The sequence below is a fragment of the Orbicella faveolata genome, unplaced genomic scaffold, assembly GCF_042242905.1.
Source record: "Orbicella faveolata isolate gen_17 unplaced genomic scaffold, um_ofav_v1 contig_24, whole genome shotgun sequence".
NCBI classification, from domain to species: Eukaryota; Metazoa; Cnidaria; class Anthozoa; order Scleractinia; family Merulinidae; genus Orbicella; species Orbicella faveolata.
Genome location: NW_028301552.1, coordinates 10310595 through 10328790, shown reverse-complemented (window position 1 = coordinate 10328790; position 18196 = coordinate 10310595). Strand labels below are relative to the sequence as shown.

At 38.5% G+C, this 18196-nt stretch overlaps 1 protein-coding gene across 1 annotated transcript in view; it reads left to right on the top strand.

Annotated features, from left to right (window-relative positions):
- Positions 1–14812, top strand: part of LOC110061010 (polycystin family receptor for egg jelly-like) — a 353714-nt gene extending 338902 nt beyond the window's left edge. The window contains exons 14-26 of the mRNA XM_089291705.1: positions 1065–1187; positions 1579–1710; positions 1939–2647; positions 3590–4163; positions 4366–4581; positions 5056–5205; positions 6332–6514; positions 6722–6943; positions 7615–8325; positions 8632–8868; positions 9066–10382; positions 11639–11807; positions 12420–14812. Coding sequence (XP_089147831.1) covers positions 1065–1187; positions 1579–1710; positions 1939–2647; positions 3590–4163; positions 4366–4581; positions 5056–5205; positions 6332–6514; positions 6722–6943; positions 7615–8325; positions 8632–8868; positions 9066–10382; positions 11639–11807; positions 12420–13894 — 6218 coding nt within the window. The 3' untranslated portion in view covers positions 13895–14812. The remainder of the gene's footprint in view (positions 1–1064; positions 1188–1578; positions 1711–1938; positions 2648–3589; positions 4164–4365; positions 4582–5055; positions 5206–6331; positions 6515–6721; positions 6944–7614; positions 8326–8631; positions 8869–9065; positions 10383–11638; positions 11808–12419) is intronic.
- Positions 14813–18196: the final 3384 nt, after the last annotated feature.

The window sequence follows — 18196 nt, the reverse complement described above, 5'->3', positions numbered from 1 at the left end:
CCTTGGTTTACCGTGTACTTCCTTGATATTGGACATCCACGTTATCATCAATTGACACCTGTCAAAACAAGCTATCCGCTGACCAGTATCACGTGACCATATCGCGGGCTCAAGTTTACAGCTCCTCGAGGTCACGTGTTTTTTAAGTTGACCGCTGACCAAATACTGTCTATCGGTTGGATCTCGGGCTCATATTAGGTTAACTTGTTGGAAACAGGGCAGGATTGTTCGGAAGCCGGTTAACGCTAACCTAGGATTAAAAGTTAACCGAATTATAACTTTTTCATCTATTTAAATGTTTTTTGCTGTTTTGTTTTGTGTATATGGTGATTATTAAAACTCAAAACAGAAGGCCGAACAATATACAGAAAACCTCACCGCAAAGTTACAAAACTCAAATCAAAATTCTACCTTTTTCTGGGTTAGCTTAATCGGGCTTTGAACAACCCGGCCCAGGAGCTACGCTTTTAAGCGGGCCTAAATCTATATATTATTCCAATAATTGCCATTATTCTGCAGACGCAGACGAATGTCAAGATCAGACGCACAACTGTGATGTTAACGCTCAGTGTAACAACATTGTTGGTTCATTTACTTGTACTTGTCTTCAAGGATATTCAGGAGATGGCGTCGATTGCTATGGTACTGTTAATCATCCAATGGTCTTTTGAATACGGGTTTTGTTGATGTATGAACACCCAAACGACAGATTCAAACTCAAATATATCATCTGGCTCGCCTGTTGTTAGTTGAGAGCTTTAATCGTATTGTCTTCAATTTGAAATATTTGCTTCTAATAATGTGTACTCGGCCCCCGTAGAACCTTGCTAAATCAGCTCCCTCAGTGTCTTCTTTCAAAGGTACGTTTTTAAAGCCAGGATGCACATGCATCATTTTCTCCTTCGTTCTTGAATGAAAAAGTCATGCCTGAACAATGAGTAACAAAGTCTTTGTAATGCGTTTGCACTAATTATTGCGCAGAACAAGACTTGGAGAGAAAGATCAGAACCATTGCAAAATTATCTCATTAAAATATTTCGCTAACAAGCGTCATTTCGTTGCAGACTTGGACGAATGTCAAGATCAGACGCATAACTGTCACTTGAACGCTCAGTGTAACAACACTGTTGGTTCATTTAATTGTACTTGTCTTCAAGGATATTCGGGAGATGGCGTGGATTGCTATGGTATATGTATTGTTAATTAACCTTTGCTCTATAAAAATCCGGGTTTCATCGATGTATGAACACCCAAATGGCAGATTTCAGTGCTAGTGTATGCAATAGAGTCATGGTATCATAGAAGATCATCTGATGCCGAAGCCCTTAGAGGAAAAAAGAGTTAACTTATTGCAAAACTGAAAGCCACTAACACCATTAAATATATACGACATTTCCCTTCAATTGGCGCCATAGAAGTTCAGTCTTGTCGGTGCATGCAAATTACAGTAGAAGGTGTACTTGTCCAAGATTCTTAGCACCACCCACGATAATTACACTAATACTGTTAACGTCCTTCAAGGTATCGTTTATTCCAATACCAATGTGAAATTGTATTTATATCAATGTTCCTCCACAGATATTAATGAATGTAAAAAAGCAACTCACAACTGCCATGGAGCAGCTAACTGTTACAACAACGACGGTTCCTTCACCTGCCAATGTCGGGATAGTTACAGTGGTGATGGAATCTTAAATTGTGATCCCTTGGGTGAGTGGAATATAATGTCCTAAACGCTATAAACGCATTGGAAACTCAATTCCTATAGCAACTGTTCTCGCGCAGATAAAAAGCACAATCATATCTGCAAGTATCTGACTTGTCTAGCTATACTTTCAGACGGGTTCCTGTTTTTACCTATAGTCACCCAAGCTATAAGCCCTTTATCAAGCAAGCCTTAACTACCTTAACGTCTTTCGTGAAATTTTAATTGGACAGGGGACTTCTCAGTGACCATACGAAACATTTCGAAGGACAAGTACCATGCCACTGTTGTCATGCGTTCTGCAAAAAGTGTTCAAGAAGCGATAATCCAAGGTCTACATAGTGATGTCGCTGTGTTGTCAAGCAACTTGGAATGGCGTATCATTAGTGAAGCAGAACTCGCTGCCTCAGAGTCAGCAGAGGGAACTATAGTAAGTAAAGGAACGACTGAGTGGACAATAACCAGGAGATCCTTACCTGCTGGTATCTATCAAGTCAAATTCAATGCTTCTTACACCATCGGTGATCCAGCGTTCCCACAGATGCTCACCGCCTTTGACTTTGGCTTTATTGAAGTCATTCCAGCGCCGGTACGAGCCATTATTGACGGAGGAAGCAGTGTTCGCTGGGGATCCAAGGAAAATGTAACTGTGGATGGTTCATTGAGTTACGATGGAGATATTGGTCCTGGAAATCACACAGGGCTCAATTTTGCTTGGTCCTGTCTTGATGTGGATGACAATGCTACTATGACTAATGATTGCTTTGGGGCTTTTGTTGGAGACGTTAATACCATGTCCGGTATCATTACTATCGACCCTGATAAATTAGACGCTAATAAAAGCTATGTTCTCAGGCTTACCGTTTCCAAAGATGTTAGAAGCTCCTTTGCTGAAATGTCCTTTGAGATAACTGCTGGAGAGATACCACAGGTGGCTCTAAGGTAAACATTACGCGCTAACACTAGTACTCTTAGTTGAGAGCTATGAGCTGAAAGTTGTTTCCAAAAACTGGTTCGCATTTTTTCGGTTAAATTTTGGGCCTCTTTACAACAGCCCAGATTACTTTTTTTTTAATTTTTTTATTTACCAGTGACATACGTTACTTACATTAAAGTTATTTACAGAAGAATAAAATATCTACAATTAACTTACAATCAAAAAAAAAAAAAAAAAAAAAAATTACAAATTACTTTTGATTCAGGTTGAATCACCGCCAAGGATAACTCCTTCACAGTCAAATGTTTGAGGGCGTTTACATAAAAACAGTTGTCAAGCCGGGTCAAAGCTCCTTGCCAGGTAACCCTAGTCAATATTCGGGTTGACCCGGGTTGAAATCTCTTTAAGCCTTTCCTGTAAACACTAGTCCAAAAGCTAATCCGGGATGGTAATTTCACTCATATAACCATGTTTTTCGGAACATCATGACCTCCCACCACTGTCCGTAATACTGGACTTTGTAGGTTTTTTTGTTCATATTCCTAGCCTATGCTTTTCAGTTTTTTGGTCGGTACATAGAAAGGCTGTCCCGGGTCAGGCTTGAAGGTAACCACAAGCTATTGCAAACTGACAATCCGGGTTTTGTAAAGTGCTTATTTTTAGCACTTTCTGCAATGATTCAACGTAGACTAAAAAGCAATCTTTGCTCGTGTAAAGAAGTCCTCAAAATTTAATGGATCATGACTCTCATAATTACTTTGATAGAGCGATAATTTTAGAAAAAAATATTAACTACAAGCACATGTTTAATTATTCCGTTCTTCACATAGACCACAATGTTGCGTACTGTTGTTAACGAGTACTTCGATTCAACAGGTACTCTGCACTCAAATCCTTATGTGAATCCTTTTTACATTTTTTTCATTTTTTCTTTCATTCTATTTAAGATGCTTTGTTGATTGTGGCACGATAGTATCCGCTACTAACAAGATCCGAGTGACATCAGAATGCCCTAATTCCCCTTGCAATGGTTCAGTTTATGAATGGCAATTAAAAAGATGGAATGACGATTCCGGCAAGTGGGAAGATATACCTATTCTACCTAATATGACTTCAACTGCAGTGAATGCAACCAATATGATTATTAAGAAGAACTCATTGCAATCCAAATCCAAGTACAGTTTAAAGCTGTACGTGACTTCCTCACAAGGAGCAGAAGGTTTTGCCCTGCTCGATTTCGAGACAGCTGGAGCACCGCACAGTGGGTACTGCACACCATCAGTCCATGAAGGTGTGTCACTTGTGACAGAGTTTACATTTAAATGCTTTGATTGGCAAGATACAACTGCTCTTACCTATGAATTTCAACTTGGAGATGAGCCAATATCCTATGGAAGCTCTCCCAAGTCTGTGTCGACAGGGTTACCGGCCGGAGATCAAGAAGACGATTTCCAGTTGCAAATTAACGTCATTATCAAGAATGCTGTGGGTGTTGCGGTTGCGATAAATCTGGTTGTTAAGGTATCGAGAATGTTGTCGTTCTAGCTATTTTTCTAAAACAACTTAAAATCGTTTGTTCTTAAAAACTAACAATGGGAAGAAGCACAGAGCAAGACCGTTTTACAATCTTGGTATTTAATTAGAACTAGCTACTACAACAGAATTGAGCAATGGTAATGACGATAACCAAAACCTTAGAAATTATTTTACTGAACCTCTCCAGGTGAAACCACCTTCCAATCTCGATCCTTGCCTTTCGTCGCCAGATGAGGTTGCCACGAAGTTAAAAAGCTATGTACTCGGGGATGGCAATAAGCTGGACGGATTTTTGAACAAAGGCGAACTCGCCCAGGCGGCCCAGCTTTCTTTGTCCGTACTCAAGTCTGCCAACGAGAAAAATGATTGCGGAAGGACATTGGAACGGGAAATAAAAAACTTGGTACGTTTAACTGGAAAAAAAAAAATTATTAAACAGTCAAAATCCTTTCACTAATTAGTATAGTATCGGTTTAATCGATAATACATAGATTCGAAGGTTCAAGCTAAAGTATTTAACTCGTAACTCATTTAACTCACAGACCACAGGATCGAAGTTCTTCATGTTGAGAAGCACTTGTGTCAGTCACCTTTCTCAATCAGCTCGTTATCTTTAAGACATTCATATTCCTTTTTCACACCTTTTGGAAAAAATCCTTAGTTTTGTTTTAGTTTAATATCTTTCTTAACCTAAACATTTTCAGGAGTACCTACCAGTAATGTCGTCACATTCAAGCTTTCTTGATTTATATCAGTGGTTAGCGATCAAGATTCTGAGTCATATGATTAATTAAGCACGGCACTTAATCTTCCTTTAACCTCATACAGGATTTGAGTGTGACCCATTGTCTTAATTGATATTATTTTGTCTTGTCAGATTTCTGAAACATTGGTTCTGAAGTTTACAGTTATAACGCCAGAGAGTCTTGACATGTCTCGCATGATTATGTCAGTGGTTAGCGCGGCGATTGGCGGCGAACAACAAGGAAGCGGTGGCGGTGGCGTAGGCGGTGGTAGTGCTAGTCTAGTAAGCAAAAAGCGGGTCACATGTTATCTCGGTCTATTTGTGTAGTTATCTATAACCTCCTAGTTACTGATTTACATGAGTGCACAGGTTTTCGCCGTTGTTTGCTGATCATCTTCAGATCTGAGAGGGGGTTGAGGTCTTTTGAATTTCCCATCAATTTTGAAGCAATGAAGTCCAATTTGGATGTGCTTTCCTACATTGTATCTCGAAACCATTTGCTACGACATGTTATTGGTCAATAAACTTGACCAAAGGCCGGCAGTTCTTGTTGTTGGTGGTGTTTTTTTCAGTAGACATGTTTTTGAAATTTCGAAAATTCCTGTTTGAAATTAAAGAAAAAACAACGCTTTTGTGATACGTTATAACTTTTAAGGTGAAAAAATGTTAGCTGTGTTTTAATTTCCTAATATTAGTATTATTTTCTTTTTCTCTTTTAAATTTATCTGATCGATTTTTTTATTTCAATTTATTTTGTTTTAGTGGCTTTTTTTGTGGATTTTCAGTTTTCTTTTGGATAAACGGACGTGCTATAAATTATCTCGGCTCTATTGTCATAGCTTTAATATTCTAAACGTTATGGAGTGAGGTCCTTAAAAGCTCCCCTCCTACCCCTCAGTCCAAGAAGATTAAGAAAAGCCCGGTCTAAATAGAACAATCTTTCGCCATTACTAAAGGATAACACAGCACCGTTTTGGTAACTAGCGTGTTTTAGATAATTTAATGAGTAGTATCATTGATAATTGATACTGATGATTATTTCACTAAATTCTATCCCACATGGAGAACAAAAAAGGTAATTATTAGGACAAGAAGTGAATTATGCGACCACAAGAAAGAAAAAAACATAGATTTTGGTTGTGTCCTCTTCTTGTCAACCAAGCAATTTTAATTTTCCCATCTCTTCCTTCCATTCTTAAATACGGTAAATGCGGAAGAAGGCGCGGTTTGGTAATTTATCAGGTCGCATGCGGAGGCTTGGGAATGTTTCACACGATATGATAACGGAATTCTCACTCAGAGTTGTCTCAATAGAAGAATTTGACCAATATTGGCAGGGATATAGTGTTGTAAACCCCCACAGGGTGATAACGTGTATAAGAGAGAGAACGTACTTCTGCCTTTCTAGGAATCGACGATGGAAATGACAGATAAGACAACAAATATGCTAGTTGATACGCTTAACGATTTAGAGGAACCATTTTCTCCTGTCATGGAGCTTACCGCTCAGAGTGTTACAGGATGTCTAACCAATGTTCTTCAGTCGGCAGCAGGCGCAGGAAACTCAGACTCCAGCCCACCATCCCCAAACGTAAGCTGAATTAAGTTAGTTGTAAAAGAGCTACACTGACACAGCTATCTTGCTCACTACTAGCCTCTTTATGCTATAGAAATTAATTTATTGTTTCAACACTTCGAATCAAAATACAAAATTGTACGGACGAAGTAAGTTCCATTATAAGCATTAATCATTGACTTGAAGAATAGTTGGTAAAGAACATTATTCCTCTCTCTGCAGTTCGTAAAAACGGCATCTGAAAAACTGAGCAACATGAGCGATGCGTTTTTTGGTCGCCTTGTCCCGTCTGAAGATTTAGCCATTAAAACAGCGAACTTGGTGGTTGCCCTAAAGAAGGTCTCTGCTGACGATGTAAAGGGACTGGGTATAGAAGAAGGACCTGCAAAATTTAAGCTACCCAGTAACATTGGAAATATAGGTGGTGGTGTCATTAATGCAAAGGTAAGGAGGATATCGTTGGCTTTCGACATCTCGCCGTTAGATTCATACCGCTTTATATTTGCCATAACACTAACCTCTTTGGCGTTTCAACGAAAAATGCGTTGTCTTAAAATTCCGATTAGAAAAACCTGCAGAAAATATCCCCTCCAACAAAGAAGCCCATCCGAAAATGCCTTTTCCCAACCAAATCTCAAACGAAGAAATCATTTTTTTTTGCTTTGACCACGCACTGAAAGAACAAAGCCCACTTATTTTTAATTTGCTTTATTTTTTTCAACTTGAAGTTGATAAAGTTAACAATTTTTGAAGCAAGTGGGAAGGGGAAAGCCGATGTCTCGATTGTACATGTAAGCCCTTTGTCAGATCAACATTGCACTGACTTTGCTTCAACAAAAGGTTAAGGCTTGAAATGCCCAGCGCAGATAGTCATCGAAGTGATACTGAAATGAGCTCTTGTAATTTCTTGGTATACACACTCGCCTTTAACAGTCTGGATCGACGGTTATTTACATTACTCTGACTAAGTAACAGACGCGGGTTCATGGACAGGGATCCTAGAAAAACACTCTATATACTGTCGGTTTGTTTTAACAAACAAACAAACAAACAAACAACTAAAATGATCTTCAATACTAGCGTTGCGGCGTTTTTTTTTTTTTTTTTTTTTTCAGATGCAGGCTGTTATGTTCAATCCTTTTACCTGGGACAGCAGCAGCAAGAAGATCAAATCAACTGTAACTAGTCTCAATCTTCAAAGTGGCAATGGGAAAAAGTTTAATGTATCAAACCTAGATAGTGATATTGAGATAGTTATTCCGATTTCGAGTCGACCGACAAACAACAGCAACGGGACGGAACATTATTTCTTAAAGCCAAGCAAAATGTCCTTCCGTAGTTATTACGCAGAACTGGCAGATGTACCCGTTTCTATTAAAATCGGAGTACAGGAAGAAGGCATTGTTATTGAATTATTTGTCAAATTTGGAAAAAGACCCACGATTGAGGACTTCGACCATAACTTCACCGTTACGTCAACATGTAGAAACCAAACAAGTGAAACACAAAACAGAACATCCTGTGTTCTTGAAGAGAATTCTTTAACAGTGGTGCCTTCTGTGCCAATTCGTCTTTACATCGGTCTGCTGTTTCTAGGAGTTAAAGATGTCAACGAACATTCCAGAAGACGGAGGTCGTGTTTTGGTCATGGACGTGAAAGGCGGTCATGTGTTGGCGTCAAAGACCCGCCACCAAAAGGAGTTACTAAAACCGTTATTCCCCAGTATGATTCTTCGACAGATGTCAACTATACTTTCAGTATCACCCAATCAAGTTGTTTGTACTGGTCTGAAGATAAAGAGAAGTGGGCCTCTGATGGCTGCAGGGTAATTTATATTCAGTTTCATATCTTAGTGTCTTTTACAAGCCTGTGTCATATTTTAGATACTTAGCGACTGTGCCAATTTGTAAAGAGGGGGAAGAGTGGTGTTAAAAAGTCTACTAGTTTTTTGTCGTCAACATATGCCTTGTTGTCTTATTATTCTCAACAGTATTTTGTAACATTATAACACTTTGAACTTAGCTTTTCAGTGGGTCGGTGTGTAGGACATATGTTTATATCCAGGGTAGTGGATTGAAACATTTTATCAATCTTACACCGCATCTCTCAACAAAGAATGCTTTTCTTCTAGGTTGACGCTAGTTCAAACACCACCCATCTTAAGTGCCTTTGCAATCATTTAACTTCCTTTGGTGGAAACTTCATTCAAGCTCCTAATCCTATTGATTTCGACAAAGTTTTCACTGAATTTACGCGGCTTGGTGAAACTGGCAACATTTCAGTAATTGTCACAATTGCAAGCGCTTTTCTTCTCTACTTCATTGTGTTAATCTTTGCAAGAAGAGCTGACAAGAGAGACGAAAATAAGGTACGCCAGTGGTCTCATCTTTAAATGTACTGCATGAACACATTATTAACATGGGCCGCTTTGCTAACAATATAACTAACTTATATAGTAACTTCTAGATTAGACCATCCAATATTCGGTCGCAAAATATACTTAAATACATCCATAGAAGTCCCCGATTACTGTGTAAAATGATTTCGATATATTTTTTTTTATAGATTTGTCCTCCTAAGAACGTAACTGTCGTTGAAGAAGGGAACTATTTTTACGACATGGTTATTAGTACTGGAGTTTGGAAACGTTCCGGAACAACAGCCAACGTAACTCTGAACATCAAAGGAGAAGTGAATGAACTAAAGCTAATTCCACTTCGAAGTAAAGATGAATCAAGTGAAATATGTGCACGAGGAAGTGTCAATGGGTTTGTCCTAATCACAAATGAATCGTTGGGTTCTTTAAAGGAAATAACTTTGGAACACGACAATTCAGGAGATAACCCATCTTGGTTTGTAGAGACAATAGTAATAAAAGACAGGCAGACTGAAGAACAGTGGCTGTTCCCGATAAATCGATGGCTTGCGTTGGAAAAAGACGATGGACAAATAGAAGTCACCGTGGACAACAAACGCACTGCTTCCTTTTCAGCTCAGGTACGTTCGCGCTTTGGAAGGAAGATTGCGGACGGTCATCTATGGGTTTCAGTTGTTGGAAAAGCCTGCAGTAGTTCTTTCACACGAGTACAAAGAGCCTCGTGTTGTCTTTCAGTTCTCTTCAGTGCCATGATTGCCAATGCCATGTTCTATAACACTGGTGGAGATTCAGATGGAGCTATACAGATTGGGCCATTCAAGTTTTCTTGGAACCAGATTGTCGTGGGAGTTCAAAGTGGACTGATAGTCGCACCTGTTAACATTCTAATTGTCTTCCTGTTTAAGTCTAGTAAACCAGAAAGTAAAAAGGGAGACAAATATAAAGACATTGACCACGCTCAACGACTCGTGGATGAAATAAGTGACACAGGCTGCATGTTGCCTCATTTCTGTGTATACATTGGTTGGTTTCTATGCTTTGTTACAACTCTTACTGCAGCAACATTCACTTTATTTTATAGTCTAATGTGGGGCAAAGAGGTTGCCGAGCAGTGGCTTGCCTCTATTTTGATTTCGAATGGGCAAGATATTTTCGTTGTACAACCAACAAAGGTTATGCTGGCAGTCATCGTAATTTCCTTGCTCTTCAGCAAAAACAATAAAAACAAAAGCAGAGATTCTGAAGAAGAGAGTGAAGAACGTGATACATATCACAATGACATCGATTTTCTTAGTGATGATCCTAAACAGCGCTTTAAGCAAAGCCTATTGGAAAAGATGCGAATCCGAAGCAAAAAAGAGGCGCAGATGACAGACATAGTGAAGGAAATTGTTATTCATCTAATATTTATGTTTCTCTTGGCTATAGTTTGCTATGGCAACAAGAATGAAAGCCGTTATTTAATGACAACTACAATGAGAAATCCTTTCACGAAGTTTGATCTGGTAAGACTTAACGTTCAGAGCCTATAAGTAATGATTTTAAAGAAAACTCGTCATTTTGACAACGTGTGAAACGGTATTAAGCCAAATATAATGCTCAATCGTATATAAACAAATAGGATAATCTAAGTTAAAAATCATTTTGAAGGAAAGTTTTGTCTACTTCTTGGCCGCTTGAAAAATACAAATATCGCAATTGAATTTACATGCCAATTTTCAACTAATTTTAATTTTAGTGGGTGGGTCATAACTCTTCTAGTGTATCAATATCTCAACAAATAAGAGGTTCTAAAGAAAAGCCTGTGCTATGGGTGTACCTCCTGTAAATGGTTAGTTTGACTCGTAAAAATTAAGCGCGCTTGACGAAAACTACATAGGGCGTTTTGACCAATTGTGCCATTTTTAGGCGACCGGGCGAAAACTCCGATTTAGCAGAGAAATGATCAAAGCGTGAATTACAAACTGTGTGAATATGAAGTTAAGGCTAGTTCCGTTCTTTCTGTACTGGCCTGTTGAAAATGTCCAATTTTGCATAAATTCCATCCGCCATGTTGGTTGATTGAGTGCTATTTCGAACTTCCCTAGATTTCACAAAAATGTGAACTCGCTGGAACATTTAATGTATATTTCTGAAAATAATCTTTCTTTAATCTTTAATCTTTAATCATTATTTATACACGGTAAAAACATCAGGTAGAAAAAATTACATAATAATGACTAAAAGTCCAAATCCTAACATTGTATTAGCTTACATTAATATGCCACTTAAGAAAAATCCTGGTTTCCATGAATGCCGTGTTTAAAAATTATGGTAGAGAAGGCGTTTAAATTTGTTTAATGAACCAGACTCTCTAATGTTACAGGGTAAGCTGTTCCAAAGGGTAGCGTCGCTGTAACTAAAACTATTTTTCATGTAGTTAGTTCTTGGAAAGGGGACAACAAGTTTGTTTACCGAGTCCCTCAGAGAATAGCTTGATTCATTTCTCTTTATAAATTTAGACGTGAGATATTGCGGAACAAGACCGTTTAAAGACTTTAAAGACTAATTCACCCAAAGGGTCTTTTTGACGCAATAAAAGAACATTCGAGCTTTCCGACCTGTCGTCGGATTCTCCATATTTAGCGGCAGTGGCTCTTAAGTCCACGAAAAAAATTGGACTCCAAATGCAATTTCTGAAAATTGTTCCAGTAACTGAGTGGTGTACGTTCACTTTGTTATTTCCGACTATTATTGAGCCAAACTCTTGTTTACGTTTTAGGTGAAAGACTCGCACACACTGTTGGGATGGCTAAGGCAAGAGTTCCTTCCAAATGTTTATAATCAAGCTTGGTACAATGGTCTTACAGAGAAAAATGACATGTATATCACGAACAAAATGTCAATATTGATCGGCATGCCTTGGATGCGACAGCTGAGAGTCAAAAACAGTAAGCCATAAGTATTTTTTTATAAGAATAAACTATTAATAATGAAATTACACCGTGGTTATCGTTGCTATAATGCGACTAAGGATATAACTCTTATTTACTTGGGCGTTGAAAAGATAAAAGCGAATTTCCTATGGTTTAAAAGAGAGCACAGCGGTTTGTTGATCACTCTTGCCTTACATAACTGAGAAAAGAGGAAGGACATTTTGTCATACAATGCCCTTGTCGTCTCCATATGACCAACAAAGATTAAATGCAAATGTGCATAACCAGCCACAAACGTTTGAAGTTTTCAAAATTTCGGGAGCAACAGCTAACCTAACTCTCAAACAAAGGTTTGCTTTTCTGAATGTTTATTTCTCCAAAGGAAAGCTGTCGTATAATTAAGTAATACACTAAATTAGATTAAATGAGTAATTACATCAGTGATAAAAAGTGGGATTTAACTAAATTCTTGAAAGTGTCACATTTAGTTGAAGTTTTCCAAGAAGCGTAGTAAAGAGACTGATCCAGAGAATCGTAAATTGCTTTAGTAGAAGTGTTAGACTTCCTATCTTTGATAACATTTCTATCTATCCAATCGGTAACGTTTATCCCCTTTCAATGTTCAAGGTTCCTGTAGATCGCTCTCTCACATCATCTCAGACTGCTTTTACGATTATACGCCCGAGGGCGAGGACACCACAACGCTGAATCTTCCGGGATGGAAATCTCTCCCCTACAATACAACATGGCCAAAGTCTCTGCAAATGTGCCCGAAGCCTTGGCGTTACCACACAGCTGAAGAACTAAACAATGATCCAATAAAAGCCTCGTACAATTCATATGAAGGAGGTGGCTATGTTGCGATCTTGGGATATGATGAAGACACTGCCCTCGGCGTCTTAAACGAGACACTTGGACGTGGCTGGGTTGATCGGCAGACTCGAGCGGTTATTCTGGAGTTCGCGGTGTTCAATGTTAATACAAATTTGTTCAGCGTTGCTACTTACTTCTACGAGAAGATCGCCACTGGCGCTGCCTACACTGCAAAGAGGGTTGATACACTCGAGTTATACAGCACAGAGTCAGGAGCTCTGATGTTCTATCTCATTTGTCAGTTTGTTTTCATGGCCATGGTTCTTTTTTACTTCATCATGATGTTGATTCACCTTTACCACCATCGCCTTGGATTTTTCAAGTCTGTTTGGAATATGGTGAACTTCTTAATGATTTTATCTTCTGTAGCGTCAGTGGCGTTCTACATAACGAGATCAAAGAGTGTCTTGAAGAGCCTTAAAGCAATCCAAGCTAATCCATATGAAATTATACATTTTCACTCAGCCTTAGACTGGGCCAGCTGGGAAGATGCCGCGGTCGCCGTTGCCATTTTTATGGTGACACTGAAGCTTTTGAATCTCATCCGCTTCAACCCTTATGTGATTTTCCTGTTTTCATCTTTCCGCCAGTCTGTAGGCTACCAATTGTCTTACGTGGGTGTCTTTCTCATCGTCTTCAACGCTTTTGTCATATCAGGGATGACACTTTTTGGTGGCACGGTCCCTAACTACTCAAGCTATCTGCAGGCAGTCATCTCGCAATTTGGATTTCTTTTAGGAAAAGCTGTCCCGCTGGATGACCTCCGTAATGACAAGCCCTTTATTGGTCCAACGTTTGCTCTATTGTTCATGTTGTCCATGACTATTTTCCTCATGAATATGTTAGTTTCAGTCCTAAATGAGTCGTATACAGCCGCCAAGACGCATGTTGAGGAAAGTGCAGAGCAGTTTGAAATGGCCCGATTCATTGGTGAGCGATTTATGGACATGTTCCGAGAGGGCAAAAGGAAACCTGAATTCAAGCTATTCTGCGACGACACAACTTTTACAAACATGTGCAGTTCTAATGCAGAACCATTTTGTTTGAATTCTGAAAGTATCATCCACTGTACCGAACAGAGAATGGAAAAAGTGGAGAAGAGATTGCTCGTTCTTACTCGCAGAACACAAAACATGGAGACTGATCATCTAAAAGAGGACTCTGAGTTCCTCGACCTCCTTTATCATCTTACCAATCCTTTTGTGGGCCTTCAAACAAACCGCCATTAAAGCTATTTGAGTGCCCGACTGAACTTATTATCTAGTAGATTTACACTAAAACTTAATATAAACGCAGGGAACATGTTTTCCATTTCTTTTAGAGAATACTGCAACGAAAAAAAAAAATGTTTACTTTGATCATTAAAACTTAAATTTACTTTGCTAGCGCCATCGTTACATGCATGAACAGCTCGTGCTAGTTCTGTGTTTCTATCGAGTTTTAGTATCAAACTTGCGTTTTATTACGAATGGCGTTCTCTGATTGGCTACACTACTCACTTTTCAGTTGCAGATAGTGAGTAGCGTAGCGGTAAGCGTTTGTTAACTAACTGGCGGCCGCTTCTTTGCGTTTTCGAAGTGTCTGTGAAGAGTATTTAGATAAAGTTTTGAACGTTCAGTGATAAAGTTTTAAAATAAACAATTACATGTAGATTATTCGCTCTCGATTTCTATGCGAGGTAGTTGACTCGGGTTGCGCCCTCGTCACCTATCCTGTGATAGAAATCGAGAGCGAATAATGTAATTGAAAACGTACCCTGCTGTCGGCTCGTGTTCCCACAGCATTTCTTGTTCTCCCACCCAAACTTGGACTCGTGCTTCTGTAACTTTGTAGAAACACGAAACACCTTTTCTTTTCTCTTAAACGATAGGAAGGTGCTAAACATATAAATACGCTTCTTAGAATTCGAGTATGTGTAACTAAACAATAGTGTGGTAACTCACACAGCATTGAGGTTGTAGAAACGATGAGAGGCAAACGCTCTCGTTGTATATATTGAAATTTTTAATCATAGTGCCTCTTTTTTATTATATTATTACTTTATAAATATTAGAGCACAAAAGTAATGTTAGACATAGACATAAACAATTATGAGATTTTTTTCCTGGTAATAAATTTCTGCGATTTTCAGGAAGTCGTCTTCATTGCCAGCCAGTAGTGTCTGGTTTTTAAAATATTTACCGTAACTAAACCACTTGAGTTTAAAAATACGTTATCCAGGATTTTATTCGCATAATAAATATCTTCGCGTTCCTGTTATTTTTGTCACGGAATTATTTATTTCTGTCATTTTCTTCGCTACTGGAGAACATCGAGCATTACCTTGTCTTTGTCTTTTCGAAATATGTTAATTAAAGGCCCTTTTAAATACCTAAATGACATATTCCCCCATTTCCCCTATTTCATATTGTGAAGTCTACCTACCGAGCAAGGTTAGATATCCGGCCAGCGCCAATCATTTCCTTGAAGATGGTGCAGTACATATTCAAAACGTGTATGGAAACGCCTTTAAGACGCGCTATAGGCCGATGCAGCAATATCCCAGTTTAAAGAGATACTTAGTACAATTTACTGGCAATGATTGGTCAATGGCACAATAAAGATGCAAACGATATAGGTTCATCTCAGTTCGAAGTAACTTCGAGAAGTGACCTCGAGATTTCAACAAACGCCTCTTAACAGAGGTCAACAACTACCGGCGCCTTACAAACGACTTATCCACGAGGGAAACGAAACCGACAAACGGACTTCTAACAGACCGACTTAATTTGATTAGCAATAGACGGATCAAAAACCGACCAATTTGACTAACAATAGACGGATCGAAATCGACCAAAAGCTGATGACAAACTTAACACGAGTCTTTCAGCCAATACCATCATGGCTAAATTGACCAATCACGTTCAACAGACCACACTTACAACATTATCGACTGACAAACACTATTCACTTGACTCTGAAGATGACTTTCGCGTCAGTCACCAACAACAGTTCTTTTCAGTATTACCCTCACCCGGACGATCACACTATACGAATTACTGATACTCCTGGGTTCTAGCCATTTACTGTTACATGGTACCGAACCATACAATTTTCCGTGTCAAAAATTAATATTTTCAGAAGCTCTATTTTTATATGACATTCTTATACAAAGTTTTTCAAAGGTATAATAAAGTGATTTTTTTTTTCGATCAACGCGTAAAAACGTGTTTTTCAGTAAATTCCAGTCTTGGGTATAACTTATTTTCAAAGGAAAACGGATTTTTTCCCTTCAGATTACCTCGATTGATATCGTTGATAGTCGGAGGTTGCTTCAAAGCATAACATTGTTTCTTTGAACGGCCGGGATGTACTTCTAAGCCGTGAGAGAAATTATGCAAAAATGGATGTCTTAAATTTATTTCGTGTTAAATCTATTAAGAGGGTTTGGTTGCAGTCAGCGAGCAACGCTTGTTGGCTGGCGGGTCACTTTGGCTCCAATTAAACAGGACATTGATGTGAGGCATGGTTCTGGTAAACGTAGCGAAAGTGAAGTTATCTCATCTAAATGTCGTGCATTGCAACTGTGAATCATTTTGAACGATACTGCAGCGGCAGCACTACTCAATCATCCTAATTGATCTTTGACTTTTATCTAAATCTAAACAAGAGTAAATGATGACGTCGTACAGCTGCGGAACTACCCTCACCCAGACGATCACACCATACCAACTATCGGTACCATGTCTTACTCACCAAACAGACTCGAAAGCTGTAGACCTATGACAAGCGAAAAAACAAACAAACAAACAACAAACAAAAAGAGCCAAATTACACAACGTTCCACAAAATGCAACTTGTCCAATTTGGAATTTAGAAGAGTTCAAAAATCCGATATCATTTGCAATAATTCACTTTGCAAAAGCGTGATGGCCTGGACCTGGGGTATCTGCCCGAGCGTTTAGCAGGCTACGGAACTCTGAGAGGAACGTTGACTGTAAAAGTGAATGTGACAGTGATTTCAGGGTTGATTAGAAGTCGAGAGAAGATCGAGAAACGACTATGACCAAATTTCAAGGTCTGGCCAAGAGATGACGGCAAAATACGCCATGGCGATACATATATCCTCCTTTCCAGACGGATAATTGACGAGCTGAAATCTATGAACATCACGTCTAGCACTTCATACATTTGTACATACTTAATTCAGGGATATGGATAGGAAACTTGGCAAAGTTCTTTGTTGTATGTTTTTGTTTCCTATTTTGGGGGTTGACCCTGCACGAAACCTAACAAAATACAAAAGGTGGTTACGCATGCTCATACAACTAACCGATAGAAGTATTGCGATTATGCAATTCATGCAGAGTCAATAAGCTTCAATGAGTACAAAACAAAAGATGTGCTGGATCAAGGTCCTTCCAACATAAACGTTTCCAGGCCCTCCTAACCATTTCCCTCTATTAACTATGATTTGTTTTAGGTGTAAATGTCAGTAAATAGCTATAAATCGTGGCCACGGTCAAAACATTCATTTTGCCTAAACTTCGTGAGGTTGTAGACCAAGGAGACTAACTAAAGGATAATAGGTCAGGATTTTGGAAATATTCAATATAAAGGCTGAGATCCTTGAAAAACTACTGCACTCTTATAGTACCGGAAACTTAGATTTCGCTTTGCGAGAACGCGAAATTTTACGCTTAATTTCATATCGCTACTACATTTAAGTTGCTGTGATGTTAATTTGCATTCATTGGTCCTTCCTCATTCAAAATATGTTATTATTTTAATGTGAAGTTCATCATGAACAAATTGAGGCTGGAATAAATAGATATACAATTTCCGCTTTGAGTAAAAAGTCTAACATAAGCCCAATCTAGCAGGTCAAAAAGATGAAAGTTCGTGCGTCAAATCTTCTGATATTTTCATAGTTCATCCATTGTTTATTATGTTTTATGACTTCATATTTGTGGGATCTAGAAGACATTTTGCATGAACGCTTTCAAAAGTTTCATGTAAGTCACACTTGAGCCCTCATCTATATCACGCACCAGCGACTTCACTGCAATTTAAATCGGTTGATTGGAACGAAGTCCTAATTTAAATTTTCTGAGCTGATGACTTACAAAGTTGTTATTTTTAAAGAGGAATGCTGCGTGAACTTGCTTTGCAAATAAAAATACCCCAAAATTGCTTCGTTACAGACGAAAAACTGTCATGCCGTTATGCACGTAACGTAACGTAACGTAATGTAAGTACAGTATTCCTTGCAATTTCATATTGTCATATATCTAGAGGTAATGTAAGTATCGCTGTGTAAGTAGTGTTCTTTGTGTGGAATTAAAAATAAAAGAATGGAATACGTTTCAAAGGTGCGGAAGTTGTAATTTTATGCAAGTTTCATCGTTGTTCATAAATATTAAGATTCTCAAGATCCCACTAAAACGAAAACGTAACTCAGGAGAACTGTTTTCGAAGTCGCTTTTGTCAAATTATCAGACACTACCGTATTTTTTTGTCCTTGTTGACACATTTTTTGAATTTTCTTCGAC